The 19,146-nt window shown below is 33.6% G+C and overlaps 1 protein-coding gene and 1 long non-coding RNA gene across 14 annotated transcripts in view; one reads left to right on the forward strand and one right to left on the reverse strand.

The window, feature by feature from the left end:
• The first annotated feature begins 103 nt into the window (after positions 1-103).
• On the forward strand, positions 104-6,167 carry LOC147907051 (uncharacterized). The gene is made up of 3 exons (XR_015547713.1): positions 104-4,631; positions 5,083-5,193; positions 5,390-6,167. It is a non-coding gene; the product is annotated as an uncharacterized LOC147907051 (long non-coding RNA).
• Positions 5,821-19,146, reverse strand: part of lap (phosphatidylinositol-binding clathrin assembly protein lap) — a 44,426-nt gene continuing 31,100 nt past the window's right edge. For 3 of the 13 annotated variants that reach the window (XM_087414427.1, XM_087414429.1, XM_087414431.1), the window contains 10 exons: positions 18,720-18,891; positions 18,407-18,517; positions 18,072-18,210; positions 17,841-17,930; positions 16,303-17,079; positions 15,344-15,461; positions 15,058-15,166; positions 14,528-14,599; positions 12,933-13,199; positions 5,821-11,971 (listed from right to left, as the gene is read on the reverse strand). In XM_087414427.1, coding sequence (XP_087270553.1) covers positions 12,942-13,199; positions 14,528-14,599; positions 15,058-15,166; positions 15,344-15,461; positions 16,303-17,079; positions 17,841-17,930; positions 18,072-18,210; positions 18,407-18,517; positions 18,720-18,891 — 1,846 coding nt within the window. In that variant the 3' untranslated portion in view covers positions 5,821-11,971; positions 12,933-12,941. The remainder of the gene's footprint in view (positions 11,972-12,932; positions 13,200-14,527; positions 14,600-15,057; positions 15,167-15,343; positions 15,462-16,302; positions 17,080-17,840; positions 17,931-18,071; positions 18,211-18,406; positions 18,518-18,719; positions 18,892-19,146) is intronic. The other 10 variants (XM_087414432.1, XM_087414428.1, XM_087414430.1 and 7 more) reach the window with 9 other exon arrangements.

The following is a 19,146-nucleotide window of genomic DNA, read 5'->3' on the forward strand; positions in this document are numbered from 1 at the left end:
AAACCGTTCTTTTCGTGTAAATATCCTCTGGGTACTGAGCCCTCTCACCACGTCAAGGTGTACCCGTGAGAGGGAAAATATCATCTAAAAAATATACAGCTATTATCTATATTACTATGCAATCGGTTGACTTTTAGAAATAAATATCAAACACGTTAATTCGTCACCATTGCGAAATAAATTCAGAGCAGATAAAAGGGCTGAATCTCTTATTACGATGTCTGTAAGATATGATTAGAATCATGTGGAATGAACTAGAGATTAAAAAAAGAAAAATATGTCTTTTATTACCGATAAATAGTTTCAAAGTTATACTCAACTTTTTTATTATAACAGAAGAATATTTTATTATAACAACTATAATATTTTATTATAACAGAAAGATGCACAAAAACAAAAAATTAATTAAATTATTAATTGCGTAAATTAATTAATTATATTAATTATAAAAGTAGGATAAATTGCGTTATTTGCATGAGAGTTTTTATTAATGTTGCATTTTTATGACGTGATACCGTTCGAAGAATAATTGAGAGTTATACTTAAGCGAAACAAAAATGTTACATTAATTAAAAATAATTAATTGTCCGTAATTATCGCGAAATAGTAATAAATTCTGTTTTTTATTGCGTTTTGATTCTAAATAAATGAACTATCGAAATATCGAAATAAATGAACGTACGAAATATCTATTCCGTGATACATGATTATCATCTCGATTCTTTTATGAATAATTATTCATGTGAGCTAGTAATCGTATATTTTTAGTATTCAGTTAAGTACAATATTTCATATTATTTAGCATTTGTCACAATTACGTTTGAAAAAAAATGTGAAGAAGAGCGGCACGCGACAAAGCTACCTGCCTGCGACCTATGAGCTTCGGTAATGGAATGCTGCGTATGATAACTTCGCATATACGTGTCGCGCCGCTCGCCCGCCCTTCCTCATCAAAACAATTCCCAAGGTTGCGCGCCGATCATCTAACTGTCGAAATATTAACGCATATTACAAAATCAGTAAAATAATTTAATCGTTACGTTTTTAAGATTCTTCGATAAATAGGCTTTATTGCACACGATCTTTGCTTTATTTCTTGGATTCGTTACGCACACTTATCTATATCTTCGATATTTAAAATTGTGTTACAATAAGCGATTAATTTATAATAATTTATTTTTACACGAAATCCACGCAATATTTTTAACAAAAGATTGACGCATTTTAGCTGTTCATTGCTTTTAAACCGTAATCCGGTAATTTAATAAATCTAAATGTTTGCCCCGTATGCTTTCGATCCGAAAATAGAGAATGGTATTAAAGCTATCGATGTGATTATTAAGTAAAAGTAAAAGTACCGGTTTAAACGTGATAATTCGTAATTTCTAAATATATTTCGACGCCTATTTCGAGCGTGTGATAATATAATTATATACAAATGGCAATCGCGCGTTCACGATTCGCAAATTATGAGAATTCGTATCAATTCGCGTTAGATATATAATTTTCGTGGATTAATGCGACACGCGGAACGTTTCGTACTTCGTGTATCTCGCTCCGAGGTCACTGAGCGAATGTTGAAGTGATGACGTATGTCAACTACGCCGAGCGGCATGCTCCCCCACTCCTCGTCGTTTAGCTATCTTACTATTGTGTATGAAAAATATTCACGGTTTATTCATTTATTCATATAATATTTTACATGATTTTTGCAAACGGGTATCGTTGTACATTTCGCGCTTTGCTTCGTGGCATCTTTTGTATTAGTTTTATTCTACATTACATGTGAGATTCTTTTAAACATAATTGGTAATTATTCCCATGTGTGAGATATTTTTGATATATCTCAATTTTCATTATACTCTTAAATGATTCATATTTATATAATAACCAAATGTTGATAATATTCTATACATCCTTTATATAAAAATACGTGCAATTTTTCATTAATATTGCAAAATAATTTGCGCTCAAAATAAAGCTTTAAGAGTATAAAATATCTTGTTAATTATTATTTAATTTTTCAGCTGAAAAATTAATTTATGACACTATTATTGCTGTAAATTATTCTGTTTCAAAAATTCTTTAAACTTACGTCTAATGCCGATCATAGCTCGATAAACTAACTGTTATTAACTTATTTAAAATAAAAAATATAAAATAGATTCGGTAAATTTATTTAAAACACTAAATAAGAAATAAATCAAAAGTGTAGTTATTTAAAATAATAAATACTAAATAACTTTTTTATATTTTTTATTTAAAATATATACTTTAAATATCTTTATTTAACCTTTTGTACACACCTTAGTTTTGAGTACTCTTACACGTTGGGTCATTCGTGTTCTGGATAAATTTTCATCACCTTTACAAGGATATGAAAATTATTAAACGATCTTTATGTATATTTTGACATCTTTAGAAAGTATTTATAAAGTTGTATATTTTTTATAACAAATTATATATGTTTCTTATAGAAATAAATTAGATGCTTCTGATGAAAGTAAATCACTGAAATCGCTGAAATAAATCTATTAAATTAATAGAGATTTCAATGATTTCAGCGATTTATTTCCATCAGGAGTACCGCACAAAAAGGTTATAATCTGGATCGTGCAAATATCATATTATTTTTGTGAGGCGATTTCGTGTTTTTCAGTAAACTGTCAAAAATTCGTAGTATATAGAAGAAGATAAAACATTTTTTATTGCTTAATTTGATAATCCAAAAGAATAATTATCAAATTAATGTGACGAAAATTTTTAATACAGTGTGCTGTATACAGTGTATACTCATGTCAGTGATTTTATTTTTCTCCATTAAATATTGATATAATTATTACGCACATAATCAATATTATATAACTCGATAGAATAATTTATTAAAGCTTTTGCGATTTCAGCCTATAAAGTAATATTAAATAATAACTTCAAAATTTCCGATTATACTATCGATTTATCGATATTTTATAAATATAAAGAAAAATACGAATTGCGTCGATAGTAATCACTATAGATCCTTTCATCTCTAGCGCCGAGATACTACCGTGTCTCCAGATATACATTCAGAAATAAATTCAAGGTACAACAAATTCATCTATCCATTTGACATTGTTTATTAGTTACAAACGTTTTCGTGTATTGCGAACTGAACTGCGTGCGATATGTCCAGAAAAAATATTTACTGACAGTCAGAGACAAGAAGACACGTGAACGTGTGGACGTGTGATAATGTTACGCCGCGCTGACTAAAATTACAATGAGAATTAATGAAACACGCATAAAAATTTGTTCTCTGAAATAAGATCAGAATATAAAAGTCTATAAGAATATTTTGAATTATTTTTAAGTTCTGAATTCATTTCTGACATTATGCCCAATCAAGGCAATATGAAACACTTTATGTAAAAAATATGTATGACACATATACATATATACACATAATACATAAGAAATTTAAATTAAAAATGTTCTTCCTGATTTGTTAATTAATCAATTTCATTAATCAATTTTACAGAAAATAAATCTTTATTGAATTTATTGTGTCATATACTGTTATATATTGCTTTAAGAAACACAACGATATGTCCATTTCTTCATTTCTTTTAAGTTAATAATAATAATATTTGTAATATTATTACTATTTTCGCAATAAAAAATTAATTATTTATAGATATTAATATGCTACTCAACATTATTAAGATCGTTCTAACTTAGAAATTTGATAATGATATCGATTCTTGGACTCATTTCAGACAACGATCCAAACTTGCACAGACATTTTGAGTAAACTCGAGTCGATAAGAAAAGAAATGAAAAATCCAACATAGAAGTTTTTAAAGCGTATAAAGAAAGCGTTGATTTATGCGCACGTTACACGTAAACATATATTAAATCTTATTTAACACATCAGCGATGTATTATATCACACAATGTTATAAAGTACTTTAATATCTTTCCGTAAATATTGTACTTGCTTTAGAAAGAAATGTTTATCCTATCTTTTGCATTTTTGATTGAAATAAATTCTACATTGTGAAAAATTTAAATATTTCATTTGTATTTTTTGTAATTACCAAATCAGCACATAATATTAAAAAAATATTGTTTTAATATTTATTAAATATTTTTAAATAAATTTTTTAAAATGTTTTAAAAAATTGTCTGATTGAGCATTAAGCGTATTTATTATGTGTTTTCGGAATGATTTCGATGAATAGTTTTAAATATACTTTGTATTTATATAGTGGGAGAATATTATTGGATGCTATACACATAATAAATTATTATATAATAATTCCATTTACCTTGGCAGATTGATAATCGAGTCAACGCAAGATGCGATGAAGCCTTACCCCATTTACGGTGTTACCAGTGCCGAAGTGGAGATCGATGTATTGACCGGTCAGCACGTTATCAGAAAGATTGATTTGATGATCGATGCAGGTCAAAGCTTATATCCGGAAATTTGACATGTGGAGGGAGCTTTCGTGATGGGAATAGGATACTGGACTTCTGAGGATTTGATGTACGTTCCTAAAACAAGAGTATTAACAAATGATAGAACCTAGGTGTATGCTATTTTCATCAAATTTCAATAAAGCTATTGTCAAGATGCAACGGCTAATTCAGTGAGTATCTTAGGAATATATAATTAAATTATCTAAAGTATTTGACTATTTTTATAGAATTATAACCCATCAGGAGTGAAAGATATTCCTGAAGATTTCCGCATGTACTTATGCAAAAACTCGGTCACGCAAACGGTATCTTCAGTTCAAAAAATAAGATCAAAACCCTTCTATTCAAATTATTTTTTACTATAAAAAAATAAAATTTCGAATATTTATATAACATATTTGCATAGAGTTCATAAATTCGTAGTAATTCTTTTAAAAATATTTTCAAACCTACATGAATTAAGTCGATTTATAAGCGCGCGTTTCAATAATTCATTTAATTTAAATAAGATAAACACAATATAAGAAAAAATTTTAAAATAAAAAAGATCTCTCTTTAGCGTATCGGAATTAGAAATATTAAACGGTCGATTTCCGATTAATTCTTAAAATATTTTTGCAGCAATCGATGAAGCACCGCTTTGTATGAGTTGTATAATTCCGATAGTAATTCGCAAAGCATTGAATTTCGCTAGAGCAGATTCAAGGAAAGAGGAGGAGTAGTATCCATTAGGTAAATTTTAACCAGAGATACATTCATATTGAATTTTATAGTAAAATAAATATATTATTCTACATAATTAAGTATTAAATATTTAAATATGTGATTCATAGTTTTCTCTATAATACTTCTTTATAAATTACATATATGCATATTTTCTTATAAATCAGTATCATAATATTTTGATTTATATTTATAATGTTTGCAGATGACCAAACGTATATTTCTAACTAGTTTAACCAGTAAAGATAAAATAGAGATTTAATAAAGAGAGATTAAATGAAAGTGGAAAACGTTCTCAAATAATTCGGCTTAAGATAGTAAGTTAAGTTTTGTATTTAGTTAGTTGTCATTTTCATTGTTATTTCTAAATAAAATAATTCAAAAATTTTGTAAAATAAAGGATATAATTTATGTATTTATATGTTTTGATGATGTGAAACTTGGAGAGAGTCAAGTCTCACACTTGACTCTCTCACTTGATTCACTTTTTGATCGCGTACTAATTGTACAGATCCTGTATAACAAAACAATTTATCTATGATGAGTTGCTGATACAAAAAGTTTTCAGGATAATAATAGGATCATGATAATTCGATTAGATAACAGGTTCTTAACTAAGGTACATACAACTTCTGCTTTATGGTAAATAATTTCAATAAATATTTTCTATTAAACGCCATTGATGTGCTACATAGTAAATATTACAACATATCTGCAGTGTAATTGGTTCATTAATGATAATATAATATAAAGTATGTCGTAAATAATAATCGTAAATAATAATTCAATATAAGTATATTATTTCTCTCGAGAGAATCTACAGCAACGATTATTATCATTATATACGCAGACATCAAACGTTAAACATCGTTCGACATCGTTTGCATTATTTGCACTTGAGGGTGGACGAGGAAGGGTGTAAAAAACAACGGAACGAAACGAGATTATGGCATGCTAGAGATTTGATTCGCAAAATTAATTAACACACAACGTGCACTGAATCGTGCCTGCCGCGAAATGGAGGAAAAACGCTGGAATGTGTATTCTTTCCGCGGCGCCATTCTCAAGACGTCCCGTTCATTCGACATAATGTTACTTATGCTATTTATGTTGCGTTTCACGCGAGTAGAAAACATGCCAAACTTAACTCGGTGCGCGGCCTCAATAATTAAAAACTCTTGGAGCGCGCATATAACGAATACACCGAACTTCAAACATAAATAGCAAATATTGTAAACCGATGTAATCTGGGAAAGATCGAGTTACAATGCTGCAACGTGGAAATACGTGTCTCATTGTGTGTTTCCTTAAACACAAATAAAGACAGAGATCATTGTCAAACGATTATGCAGCATTGACATCTGAATTTTCTAAGATTATAGATCAGTTATTCTGTCCAATAAATATCTACTTCGCGTAGCAAAAGCCTGCACTTCTCGATCTTTATCGTCGCCTTCCGCAGTTTCCCTAAATAACGCGCCACGTAGGGATGAGTAAGCGGAATAAAAGACTCTTCAAGCTGAACCCCTCCAACGATCGAAAGCAAAACCGTCTTTCTTCGTATATACCTCTCTATCCAGTAACGTCGCATACTACGTTAACGCCGGGTATACTATAGAAAGTAAAGCGGTCCCTTTCGTTATTATTTGAATGCAGGATAATGATATTATTTAGCGCTTGCCCTTGATCACCGCCAAGCACATGTTTGCGTGGTCAAATGTGAAAGCAAGCGACTACATGACGACTACAGTCATCCAACTTGGACGAGACAAATGCATTTCTCCCAATTAGTCAACTTGTAGAACAATTGTATCATAAAAACAATATTACGTGTATTAGACACAATACTACAATGAATAACAAAGTCGAAATGGTTGCATCTTTGTGTTCGACTCTTACAAAATCATGTAACGTCATTTCAAACTTTACGTGACAAATACCTATGTAAATTTAGAATAATTCTCTATACTCAATAAGTAAATTTATAAAATTTTTAATTTTCAAATTAAAATTTCTAATTAAATTTTCTACTGCAATACACTGAAGATTAAGAAAAAAAATTTTAACCCTTTTATTCCCTTGAGAAACAAAAGACGTCGATCAAACTATGATTTTCCTTAATTTACTTTTTAATCTATGTTTGAAAAGATGTCTCATGATTCTGAAATATACAAAATGTATATACAATTTACTCAAAAAGATAAATAGTATATAATAAATTTTTAATTGTACTATTAATTTATTTAATCCATATTAATTAACTATTCAGTTATCCATTAGATTTATTTCAGTCTCGTCCAAAACATGACTTTAATCGTCATTCGATTATGCTTTGCATGCTGCATAATTTTGATGTGTGCATGTAGCACACATATTCCATATATATATATAATTTTCTTTGCACTATCTACGAATCACTACATATATTCTTTCATTTCTCTTTTTCCTTATTACAGCGAAGATTATGCTGATTTGTGTTTTTATAAAGCTATACACCGCCAAAAGATACTTTGACACCACGATCGCGATTTATACGGTTTCCTTTTATTTTTTTCATTCCTTCATTTACCTCGACATTTGTACAACGAGAAGGCATTGTCGGCTCGTCATTGCGCGCTCACACTGTGATCTCAGATTGTTCCTGCCTTGTTATCAAAATCATATTAACAGTGGTGGATCATCATATCGCCACTAATAATCGGCGCCACGAATAACGATCGACAATAATAATACATCGCGCTGTATATGCACACGTATTATATTGCGTAATATCATTACAATACGATTTTCCGCTTCGACGATAAACGTTCTCATTCACATTTGTTTCTATTAAACGTTTTAATCTCGCCAGCCACTCAATTTACAGCGTAAACAGATCCAAGCAACAATTTTCTACTTACAATTATTCAAAATTACAATCAAATTTTCTAAAAACATGATAAACTTTTTTAAAAAAAGTATAATAAAAAAGTATAATGAAAAGGAAAGAGAGAAAGAGAAAAAGAAAGGAGAAAAAAAAACATAACAAATTTGGTAACTTGTATATTACATTACAAGAGATTGTGCGCGAATTATATATATTTATAAAATAAATATAAATGTATATGACTTTACAAATAATTTTCGAAACACTTGATTTTGCAAATTTGCGTATGTGCGCATGTCTCGAAATTATTCTCGCGTTGTAAATTGGAATTACCATCTCGCTTCATAATTGATGACCTCTTTCTCTCTCCTCCTTCACTCTTTATATATATATATATATATATATATATATATATATATATATATATATATGTGTGTATGCACATGCAAGAGCACAAATGGAATTAAATGTTAAAACTAAATAACAGTAAAGCCCTTTTTAGGAGACTCTGCTCACTTTCTCTCTTGATGTCTTTCTCTAAGGAGAAAACGAGAAGCGCGACAAGCCGTTCTTGAAGCAACAACAAGGCATCTCTATTAGATTACAATGAAAAAAACTACGAAGTGGTGTCGATTTTTTTTTCACTTTCTCTACCTCTTTCTCTCGTTATTTTAGCTCGATCGTCTTTTCATAAATAATCCCTTCCATAAATACTAATAATATACAGTGTACAATGTACAGTGTGTATCCTTATGCAACCGGGAGGCTTTATCTAAACTATATTTGGGATAAGAAGTTGCGACAAGAATATGTTCCTAGTTTAGCGAAAGAGATTGAATACAATTGGATTATCTCATCTCACACACCTTCCTATAATATGATAATAATATTTACGTAATATTGTCCTGTTGCGCTCGGTCGCCGGTAGCTTTAGGCGCGATGTCGATCAAACGAGACAAAAATAAAGAAAATCATCAATTGTACAACGAGATAAAGCATAAAAGAGATATTTAAATACAACGGAATATTATAATTCCATCCACAAATGACCGTATGAGATAAGCAAAGAATATCATGCACATCTTTCAGAGATAAAAAGATAAATTAGATTTATTCATAAAGCATGCATTGAATGCGTGTACTTTCTTGACGTTTCAATTCTACTACTGCTAGAGTTTTTCTATAAACATATTTGTAATAAAACTGCTCGAATTCTTCCCGTTTGATAAATAATATTAGTAACAATATATTAATAATATATTAATAATTATTTTCTAATATTATTTAATTTTGAAATTAATATTAATAATGATCGAGTCGACTCGCGTCGCCGTTCTAGAGCTATCAGCGACCCTTGAAGAACTCTGCGCGATCTCTGCGGTCGAGGCTTGACTCGTAGCTACCGATTTTACAGACTAACTAACTGTCCCCGCGGCGGCCGGTTACGCTCAGAGAAGATCCTATACGTTTCATATTATATTATACAAAAATACATTCCGACTACGCGAAGTGTGAAATTAATCGAGAGAGCGAACGAAAAATGGAAATGTACATCGATGAAGGAAGGGAAGCGTATTCGTTGATACCAAGCCCGAGAATATATCTGGCCGCTTCCTCCACCTCGCATCTGCATCAGACATCTGTATCCGCTCGAATGATACTATTAACTATTTTCTCACTTCACACAAACCAACTTTACTTACAGATATATATTCGTTCCCTTTGATCGCATTCGAAAAACTTTCTCTCAACTACCCTATCAAATTGTATATATCTATTTATACTCATCGATATACATACGCGCTGGCGAAATTGAAGATATCGACACGAGAAGAATGAAAATGATTAATATACTCTTAAAAAAATGCTAAGAGCAGTAGAAAATATTCGCATAAATCATGATCAATATAAAAACTCAGTATCTACAATATTAGCTACAGTCTCTCGAGAGATCGATTCTACCAATGCCAACTAACATAAATTCATGCAATCAATTAGACCTTACTATTTGTTATTACATTAGCAAGATATCACGATCTAGAAAAAAAAATTGAAAATCACAAATAAAGTCAATCGGCATTGGAAAAATCGGTCTTATCAATCCTTTCTCGTGCGAGACGTAGCATAAAGAGAATAAATAGGAGAATGGGAAGGAAAACGTAAACAATATCAAAGGCGAGAACATATACATGCGATAATCCTATCCGAAATATGTGCAAAGCCGAAACAAAAATATCGCTCTAACGAGGAAATCGAAGATCGTCTACCATATACTACTTAATTTGGTCAATCGCTCGCAAGAATTGTGTCTCGTTGCAATCTTTTACAATGGGCTTTCTGTCGACTAGCACTGCATACATATCGTCGCTACATGGACTGTAAATTTTCTCTTGCCCCTCTCCTTTTCCTTTTTCGGCCGCAGTTCAGATCTAAATTCGAGCAACCGCGGATAAATAATCAATCGGTTATACAATATATACGCTATATATCGATAGAGTTCCATCGTATTCAGTTATGACATTTATAATTTGACGGAAATCGAGGATGTACCGACAAAATCCCAAAACGGAACGCTCGCAACTGGGTATTGACTGCATCGATAGTACCGTGCTTGAATCATGTACATTCACGTTGTATTCGTAATTGCGTTGCGTCAGCGTTCTGGCCTTACTCGTTTAACTTCGTTATGTATCTAATTAAGATATCCACGAACAGTATACAGATAAAGAACATTTAATGAGTCCATCTATTCGTTTCATTGTTCTTCCTATAAATATATGTATGTGTATATATATATATATTTTTATATATATATATATATATTTATATTGTGTGTGTAATATTTTATTGTATTTAATATTTAATACTTCGACGAAAGAATTTCCTCGAAATTGTCTCTCTCTCTCTCTCTCTCTCTCTCTCTCTCTCTCTCTCTCTCTCTCTCTCTCTCTCTCTCTCTCTCTCTCTCTCTCTTCCTCGCATCATTCCGAAATTACATATCCGTACACAGAATTATATATATATATATATATATATATATATATATATATATACATACATATATATATATATATACTATATTACAATAAAAGAGGATATGCCCGATGCGATTTTTATTTCGATTTTTTTCGGTCTTGCGCCTTTAACGTTTAACGCGGACATTGGTATATGCAATCGTCAACTACGTGTATGTAATCTAACGCGAATACGTTTAGAACCATAACGAACCAAGTATTTTCACCATATTCGATAATGCGTTCTTACTGATCTCTCTATCGGATATACAATCTCTCTCTCCCCCAATGTAAAAACTAAGTCGTATCTAAATATCGCTACGTAATTACGGAAATCTTTCATCGAACTTAGAAAATGCATCTCTTCGATAATAGGCTTACTCGACGTGTCAACGAAGAAAAACTGTTCAGCGCGACACACGGCGCAGTACTATCACAGTTAATCCTCACCAGGAAAATTCAACGCACGTTCGTGTCATTCTAAACGCAATTCGCGTTCCGAACAACTCTCATCTAAGCTACATAATTATGCCCGGCTACGGGACTTCAAGGCGGAGAAAAGCGCCCTGTCTACGCGCAATTCAGACTCAATTTGTCCCCTTTTTTTTGCATAAAAAAGTAGACAGATATTCACTTAAACAACATTTAACTTTTGCTAATGCTCGTGGGAAAGACGCTATATCGGAATAACACGTGTTGCATATTCGGCGAGCATATTACAGGAAGTATAATACAATTTACTGACTCCTATTTATAATGAGACGATTCGAATGACAATCAATGATTCAAGATTGATTGGGCCTAACAGAAAAAAGCGGGATACATTAGCTTTGTTTCTTTTCTTTCTAGGCATATTACATGGTATTTACAAAATGTTGCTTCGTTCTTCTTAATTCCATTTGGAATCCTGAAACAGTCATTTATAATCTGCTTTAGTATAAAAATATCAAGTTAAATAAAAAATTATTTAACTTAATAATAACTTAATCTATTTTTTTTTTAGTCATTAATAATCGATATTTACAGGGAAAGGATTTATCTTGGAATGTTTTCCTTTTCTTTGCGTCGATTGATGATAATACTGCGTAATGATAGAGGAAAGGTAAACGTGTGCATTATTAGTAACACGAAGCAATCAAATTTCGTTCATTGTAAAGTCCATTTTAGACAATCCATAATTTAAAATAGAATTAGATATAAGATTTATATTTATATAATTTAATAAAACATTTATCAAAATAAAAATTATATCACGTTTTACTTTATACAAAAATGCATACTATGAAATTTAATAATTTACTTTAGAAAACGTATTCACTGAATATGTGTATATAATGTAAAAATAATAATATTATAATAAATTCAACACATAAATTAAAGAATTTTTTAAATTTTGTTTCGAATTATAGATTATCTTTAAGGTTAACAATTCGGAAATCTTGAAGAGTTGAGTGTTACAAGACACCTGTTATTAATCACAAATATATAAGTTACAAAGATTATTGTACATTAATCCCCAGCATAAGAGCGACACCTATTCAAACTGTTTAAAAAGAAATATAAGACTTGTACAAAAATACATGAGTTCAAATTTAAGAAGTAAAATATATAATTACACAAAATTGCACCAACACAGATCCAATTTTCGCCTAAATAGAATTTAATAAAATTATATAGGTACTAAGTTATTCTCGAGATTCCTCGATAAAATGCGAGGAAGGAAATTCAGTTTTGATTAACCGTCAAAGTTACAGATTGTCGTGTTATCCTTAGTCGGCACGCGTTCCTTATCACAGATCATTCTATTATTACGCCACGACATCTTTAGCAACGACACGACATACAGAATGATAAGTGAAGGTAGGTACCTAATCCCTTCACAGAGCACCAAAAGGATCGAGTTGGACAGCATTGCCCTGTGGCTGAGTTGCTGCAGTAGGTTGAGGTTGTTGTTGCTGCAAATTAGGACCGGCCATCATAGGATTCGCGCCGGGCATGGCCATCATGGGCGCAGCTCCTCCCGCAACCATCATACCGCCACCGGCGGCGGAAGCACCTGGGATAGTACACATCATCGGCCTCATACCTTGCATACCCTGCATACCCTGCATGCCCATCGGCATACCTTGCATACCCTACAGACACCAGAGAGCGAGAGAAATGAGACGTATGTACAAAAGGAAGCGTGTGCCTGCGAAAGTTAACGTCTTCCTTAATGTCAAAATAACGATTAGTCCGATCGATCATTATTTTTACATTATGTAAACAATTGCAAGCAATAGCTGGAAAAGAGAAAAATACTTAGAAGGAAAACGTCGAAATTGTTCTTCACTAATTTTGATAAGGTTTATATGTGTTGTAAAGCATCAAAAAATATTAAACCCATATTTTTTATCTGTTTATCTTAAGATTTAAAATAATCTCTTGAAAATAATGGATTTTTTTTCATAGCAAATATCTTTAAAACTGAGAGATATAAAAATTGTTTCGTCCAAAGTTTTATGATATTTTATGCTCTTAATATAATTGCATATTCACATTTTTTGAAAATGTCAAATTTTTTAATTTATTCTTACTTATAGAGATTGTTTCAACCCTTCATATAAACAGAGAGAGAGAGAGAGAGAGAGAGAGAGAGAGAGAGAAAATATAAATTTAATGCTTTTGATGCTTTAGAATTTAGAATATATCCAAAATCTATTAAAATCAGTGAGAGATGGTTCCGACGGTTTCCTTTTTAGAGTTCTTCTTGTTTTATTTTATAGATTACTCTGAAAACAATAGCAACTACATTAGTTTTAAAAGAAATGTCATCACAAGTACATAATCTATAAGATAAAATAAATATTATAAATACTTTTTTTTTTTTCAAACAAGACCAATCTCTTCCTCAATTCTCTTTTTATATTTGCGACGTTTTTCTCACAGGAAATATAGTGTAGCTTAATCTATTCTAATATATGTTACCTGTACATCGGTGTAATAAATATTTATACACGACCGCGCTTTGTATAATCCTAAAACTTATCTATGTTATCTACATTAGAGATTAACACCGCAAGCAAATTACAGCCAAGTATAGGGGGAAATAAATCTGAAAATCAATCTATAGGAATATAAATAACTGCGATAAAATACTATCTACTACATTCTTGAAACGTGCGCTAAAAGTACATATTGATGCATAAGCATATAATGCGAGGAAACGAAATGAGGTGTCGAATCGGATTATCATCTTCCGACGATTCGTCGCTTTGCCACGTGAAATAAAGATCGTTATACGATTTGTACAACGATTGTCATTATGGACAAAGTAAGTTAGTGACAATTCGTGTTATCATATGCTTATTCTTGTATACAGAAATTCGTGATCCGATGAGGCGAGATGAGTTTGGCACTTTATTAAGTTAAACATCTCGTTCGCTGCATGTGAAACAAAGACATTCGCGATCGTGGGACTTACCATCATCGCTGGTTGTGAGGGGAAACCTATAGTCGTGGTGCTCGTAGGTAGCAGTTGCGTCATTCCTTGGCCCTGCAACATAGTCAATAACATGCCATATGCTGTGCATGCAAAACGCACTCACCTAAACGGTGCTAATTGACGAGAAAATTGTCGTTACGATATTACGAAGAGAGCAGAAGAGTCCCACGGCGGACGAGATGGCTTAATGATAAACTTACATCTTAACATGTCTAGCTGAAGGTACCAAAATGCTATGTACTTAGCAGATTGCTAACAAGCTAAATTAATTTACTAGTCCGCGTAAGATTCCTACGACGTAAAATTGAAACCATACCGTAAGGAATAAACAAAGTAATAATCTACAATTCTGAATGAGAATAATCAAGTTTTATTGTGGGAGCGATTGTTCTTTGAAAATAATGCATAAAAAATAGTGGGTGTGTACGTGTGTATTTTGGTGTATTGACAATCAGAAGAAACATGCTGAAGATACTTTACGACAACAAAACTAAAATAGAAAGGCTCACCATGGGCCGATATCCAGCACCAGTAGTAGCCGCCATTGGCTGCGGTGACCATCCGCCGGCTGAACCGCCCGTTTTTGCAGCATTCTTCGGAGAATTCCACTGCATTCCTCTGCAAGGAAAAAATATTTATCAATTCGTCGCTTCACATGTTACATAAACTCAACTTCGGAACATTTTATGAATTATTTATAAAAATCTATTATTAATATCATCCTCATAAATATATTAAAATTTACATAACCCTGGAAATCAAATCGCTCATAAATAAAAATGTGATCATACTTACTTGACTTGCTGCTGTGCGCTCTTATTGATGGTCAAATTTTGCGCAAGGCTAGCTAAGCTGCTGTCCAAATCTCCGGTAAGGACTTTGCCGGTGTTGGCTGCACCGACCGGTTGCCCCGCTGAAATGAAATGAAATTCAAGGTACTCGTAGATATACTAGCATCACATTGTCAAAATTCCTAAGCAATATCTATAACGTCGAGCAAAGATACGAATATAAAATTAAAATTTAAAATAAATCGCGAAGTTTAAATAAATTTTTTAAATTTATAGAATTAAGCATAATTACTAAGTGTATTTCCTGATTAACATAAAATAAAGGGATTTAATCTCAAAGAATTCAAAACTGTTATTAAAATCTCTATAACAGCGTGCTGTAAATTCTCTAAATAAACAAAATAACGCAGAATTATGTATATACAATTAAAGTCACAAACATGCAAATTGTTGTAAACAAATTGAATTATGCGTGAAAAAAAAATAACGATCAAAGATTATCGTGTTTTATGAGTATACTTAAGCAAAGAATGATGTAATCGTCTATTTTTTTTCAATTAATTAATTTTTGCGATGTCTAGAATGTTATAAATAACACAGGCATGCTTATCTACTCGTGAAAACTATCTACTCGTTAAAATTAATCAGAATTATGCTCTAACGTGCCTCAATATAAGTACTTAATACATCTTGCTGATCGGGCAATATATATAAATTGAAAAAGCAATTCCTGGGCAACACAAAAGTCTAAGAGACATCTCGCAGATATCTGAAGATTATCTTTTAAAAATCTGTATGTTTTTCTAGATATCTTGTAGACTTTCATGTTGTTTAGGATGCATCGCGACGTAATCAGGCCAAAAGGAGAAAAAATGAAAAATAAAGGAAGACTTTAAGTCGGCAGGGTACAGCGAGTGCGATTATCATGCTATTGGCGTGGATTAGTTTAGGCATTCCCGTCACCTGACATCGGCTGCTTTGCCGGCGAACCGTACCCCACGGGGACTTGGGCTTGGGTAGGGATACCATAGCCGACGATCGGTGCACCGGCCATCATGGATTGCCCGGTCGCGGGGTCATTCATGCCAAACATACCGGCCCCCGCCGTCGCAGCCGGCGGCATTTGTTGTTGCAACGGCTGCTGTTGGACGGCCATCGCAGCTTGCTGTTGCTGAACCATGGGTGCCGGTCGCGACGGAGACCCACCCAGTGCCATACGGATACTGTCGTTGAGATCATCGAAGGCGCTCTTGCCAGCAGAAGAGGTCGGGGCCGCTGCCGCCGTTGCCATCGCTGGCCTACCATGTGACGCTCCGTGTGTCGGAGACAGTGCACGCGGTGCGGCACCGTTCGCGGCAGCAACGGCGGTCGCGGGTGGCGGTGGTCTAGGTGGCGGCGTAGCCGTAGACGATGTCTTGCCGGCGACTGAAGGCGCCGCCGACGCCACCACCTCGGCCGCCGCAGCATCCCCGTCGCCGCCGTTTGCGGGGATCCTCATCGCGGCGGCGGACCCGTCACCCCCAAAGAGATCCGTCTGACCGGCACTGAAAAGGTCTCCGGCTGCTACCGTTCCCGTCTGCGCTGCTTGCACCGATTCACCGCCAACAACGCCGCCGGCGTTCTGATCGAAGAGCCCGAAGGCGCCTGCGTTCGTCGCCTGCTGGCCGCCGGTGGTACCGAGGGACGGGAAATCGGACATGAAGGGATTAGGTACGGACGCGGCCGTTCCTGGGGCGCCAGCTTGCGCAGAAAGTGATCAAGGTGCATAAGTTAGCTTCCTCCTCTTTTGCGTCCGGACGAAGTAATAATGTAAAATATTTTGCAATTGTTACATCGTCGCCCATTAATATATTAATTAAAGAGAAAAAAAAGAAATATTCAAATACAAAATGTTAAGATAATGTAGCTCGGTTGCATTCTTTTATAATATCGCGTGTCAACGTTGCACTTGGAGAATGTATCGAAGAACCAGCGCTTATTAGTAGCCACAATATTAAAAGAAAAAAATGGAAAAATAAAATAAATTATTATTGGCCGTATTCAAGAGAATGTTTACTTTGCAATAATTTGAAGTTTTCATCGCTAAGATAGGATTGTTCCTTTGAATCTAAAAATACAACAAAAATCGAAGACAACTTCCAATAATTGCAAAATAAACATTTTGTTAAATACGGCCATTAATATTATTGTGTGGCAACAAAACTGTTTTTGTAATTATAAACGCTGTTTATAAACGCTGCTTCATCCGATACATCTTTGCCCATAGCGTTAAACAGCAAGTGTGATTGCTCAGGCGTACTAAGTATCTAAAAAATATATAAGATGTATGATGCAAAAGTATCATAAAAATGGCCGCAAGTTCTATGACAGAAAGAAGAAGAGAGATGTATAAAGACTGGCAGAGAAAAAGAAAATGAAAGTAAACGGAATTTTTCAATCATGTGAATGCACTCGTATAATATAATCCCGTCTTATATCTACTTCGCTAGTGAAGCACTTACTGGATTGCTGATCTTGATTTCCGAATACGGAGGAAAAACTATTATCTGTAACAAAGTTATTATTTGCTGGTGACGCAGTTGGCGCGAAACCTAAAAGAAAAAAAAGAAAATGGAAAAATAAAAAAAAATGAATTAAAATAAAAGGGGGAAAAATATCATAAACAAGCGCGGTGACGAGAGAAGCAGCGATGATCACTGAGACTATATCGATTTTTAAGTACTCGTGCTCACCAGTACCGTTGGTCATCCACATGTTGTTCTGCATCTGAGCGGCGGGTTGCGTCGTTCCTGTAGGTGGTTGCGCCCCGAACATGTTCGCGAACGGATTGCCCGCAAGTTGCAGTAGATCATCCGATGCCTTTTGAGACGACTGTTGTTATAACAATTGATTAGCTCGCTTCAAATGGAATCTTAGATCAGTTAGTTCTTTTCGGTTGAATTTCTTGTATCATTCGTTTTTCATTCTTTTCTCTCCATTGTAGAAAAAAATAAGTGGAAAGATGAACAATGCAAAAAATTCAGTTGAAAAGAACAGACTACTTGTCGAATGAAAGACATAGACGTACCTGGCTCTCAGATGTTGCACCAAATAAGTCCACAATCGGTTTATTAGCATTATTAGTTGGAGAACTGAGGAAAGGATTTGTGCTACTACCTGACGGCGATTGTACTTTTGCCTGCAACATATACATTAGAAATTAGTATAACGTTTATATGCAGGGAATCGCAATGAAAGAAGAAATTGAAATGAAACAAATGAAATCTCTGAAATAGAAAATTAATACGTTAGAATGATAATAGCATCGAAATCTAAATTTTTTCCATTTGTCACAACTTCGCTTCTCATTTTAATTAGTAATACTTTGCGCAAACTAATACCTTGTATTGATTCATGGCGGCTTCCTCTTCCGCGAGAGCTTGCTGGCGCAACGCCTCGTCGATATGACCATTCCCGGTTTGCTCGAGCCGCGCATTACTGGCTGCTGTTCCGAACGCGTTACTGGTGGAAGACAGGGCGGACACTCCCGACTTTACATTGGTTCTATTGCTGCTTTTGGGCGATGATAGGATGTTGTGGTGTCGATGGATGGAGAAAAGAGGACGGACAAGAAGAATACGGAAGGTCCGTTTCAGCGAGTTCGTAAAATGTGGCGAGAGAGAGAAAGGAGCGTAAAGGAAAATTGATAATTGAAAACAAAGGAGAAGAGACAAACAAAAAAACAAAAAACAAACGGTGTAGTACGTATAGATGTAACAATGCGTAAAAATGCATAGTGTGCATTACCACTCGCACGCTCGCATGCAT

Source organism: Acromyrmex echinatior, chromosome 16, assembly GCF_024713525.1.
Source record: "Acromyrmex echinatior isolate Ae372 chromosome 16, ASM2471352v2, whole genome shotgun sequence".
NCBI lineage: Eukaryota > Metazoa > Arthropoda > Insecta > Hymenoptera > Formicidae > Acromyrmex > Acromyrmex echinatior.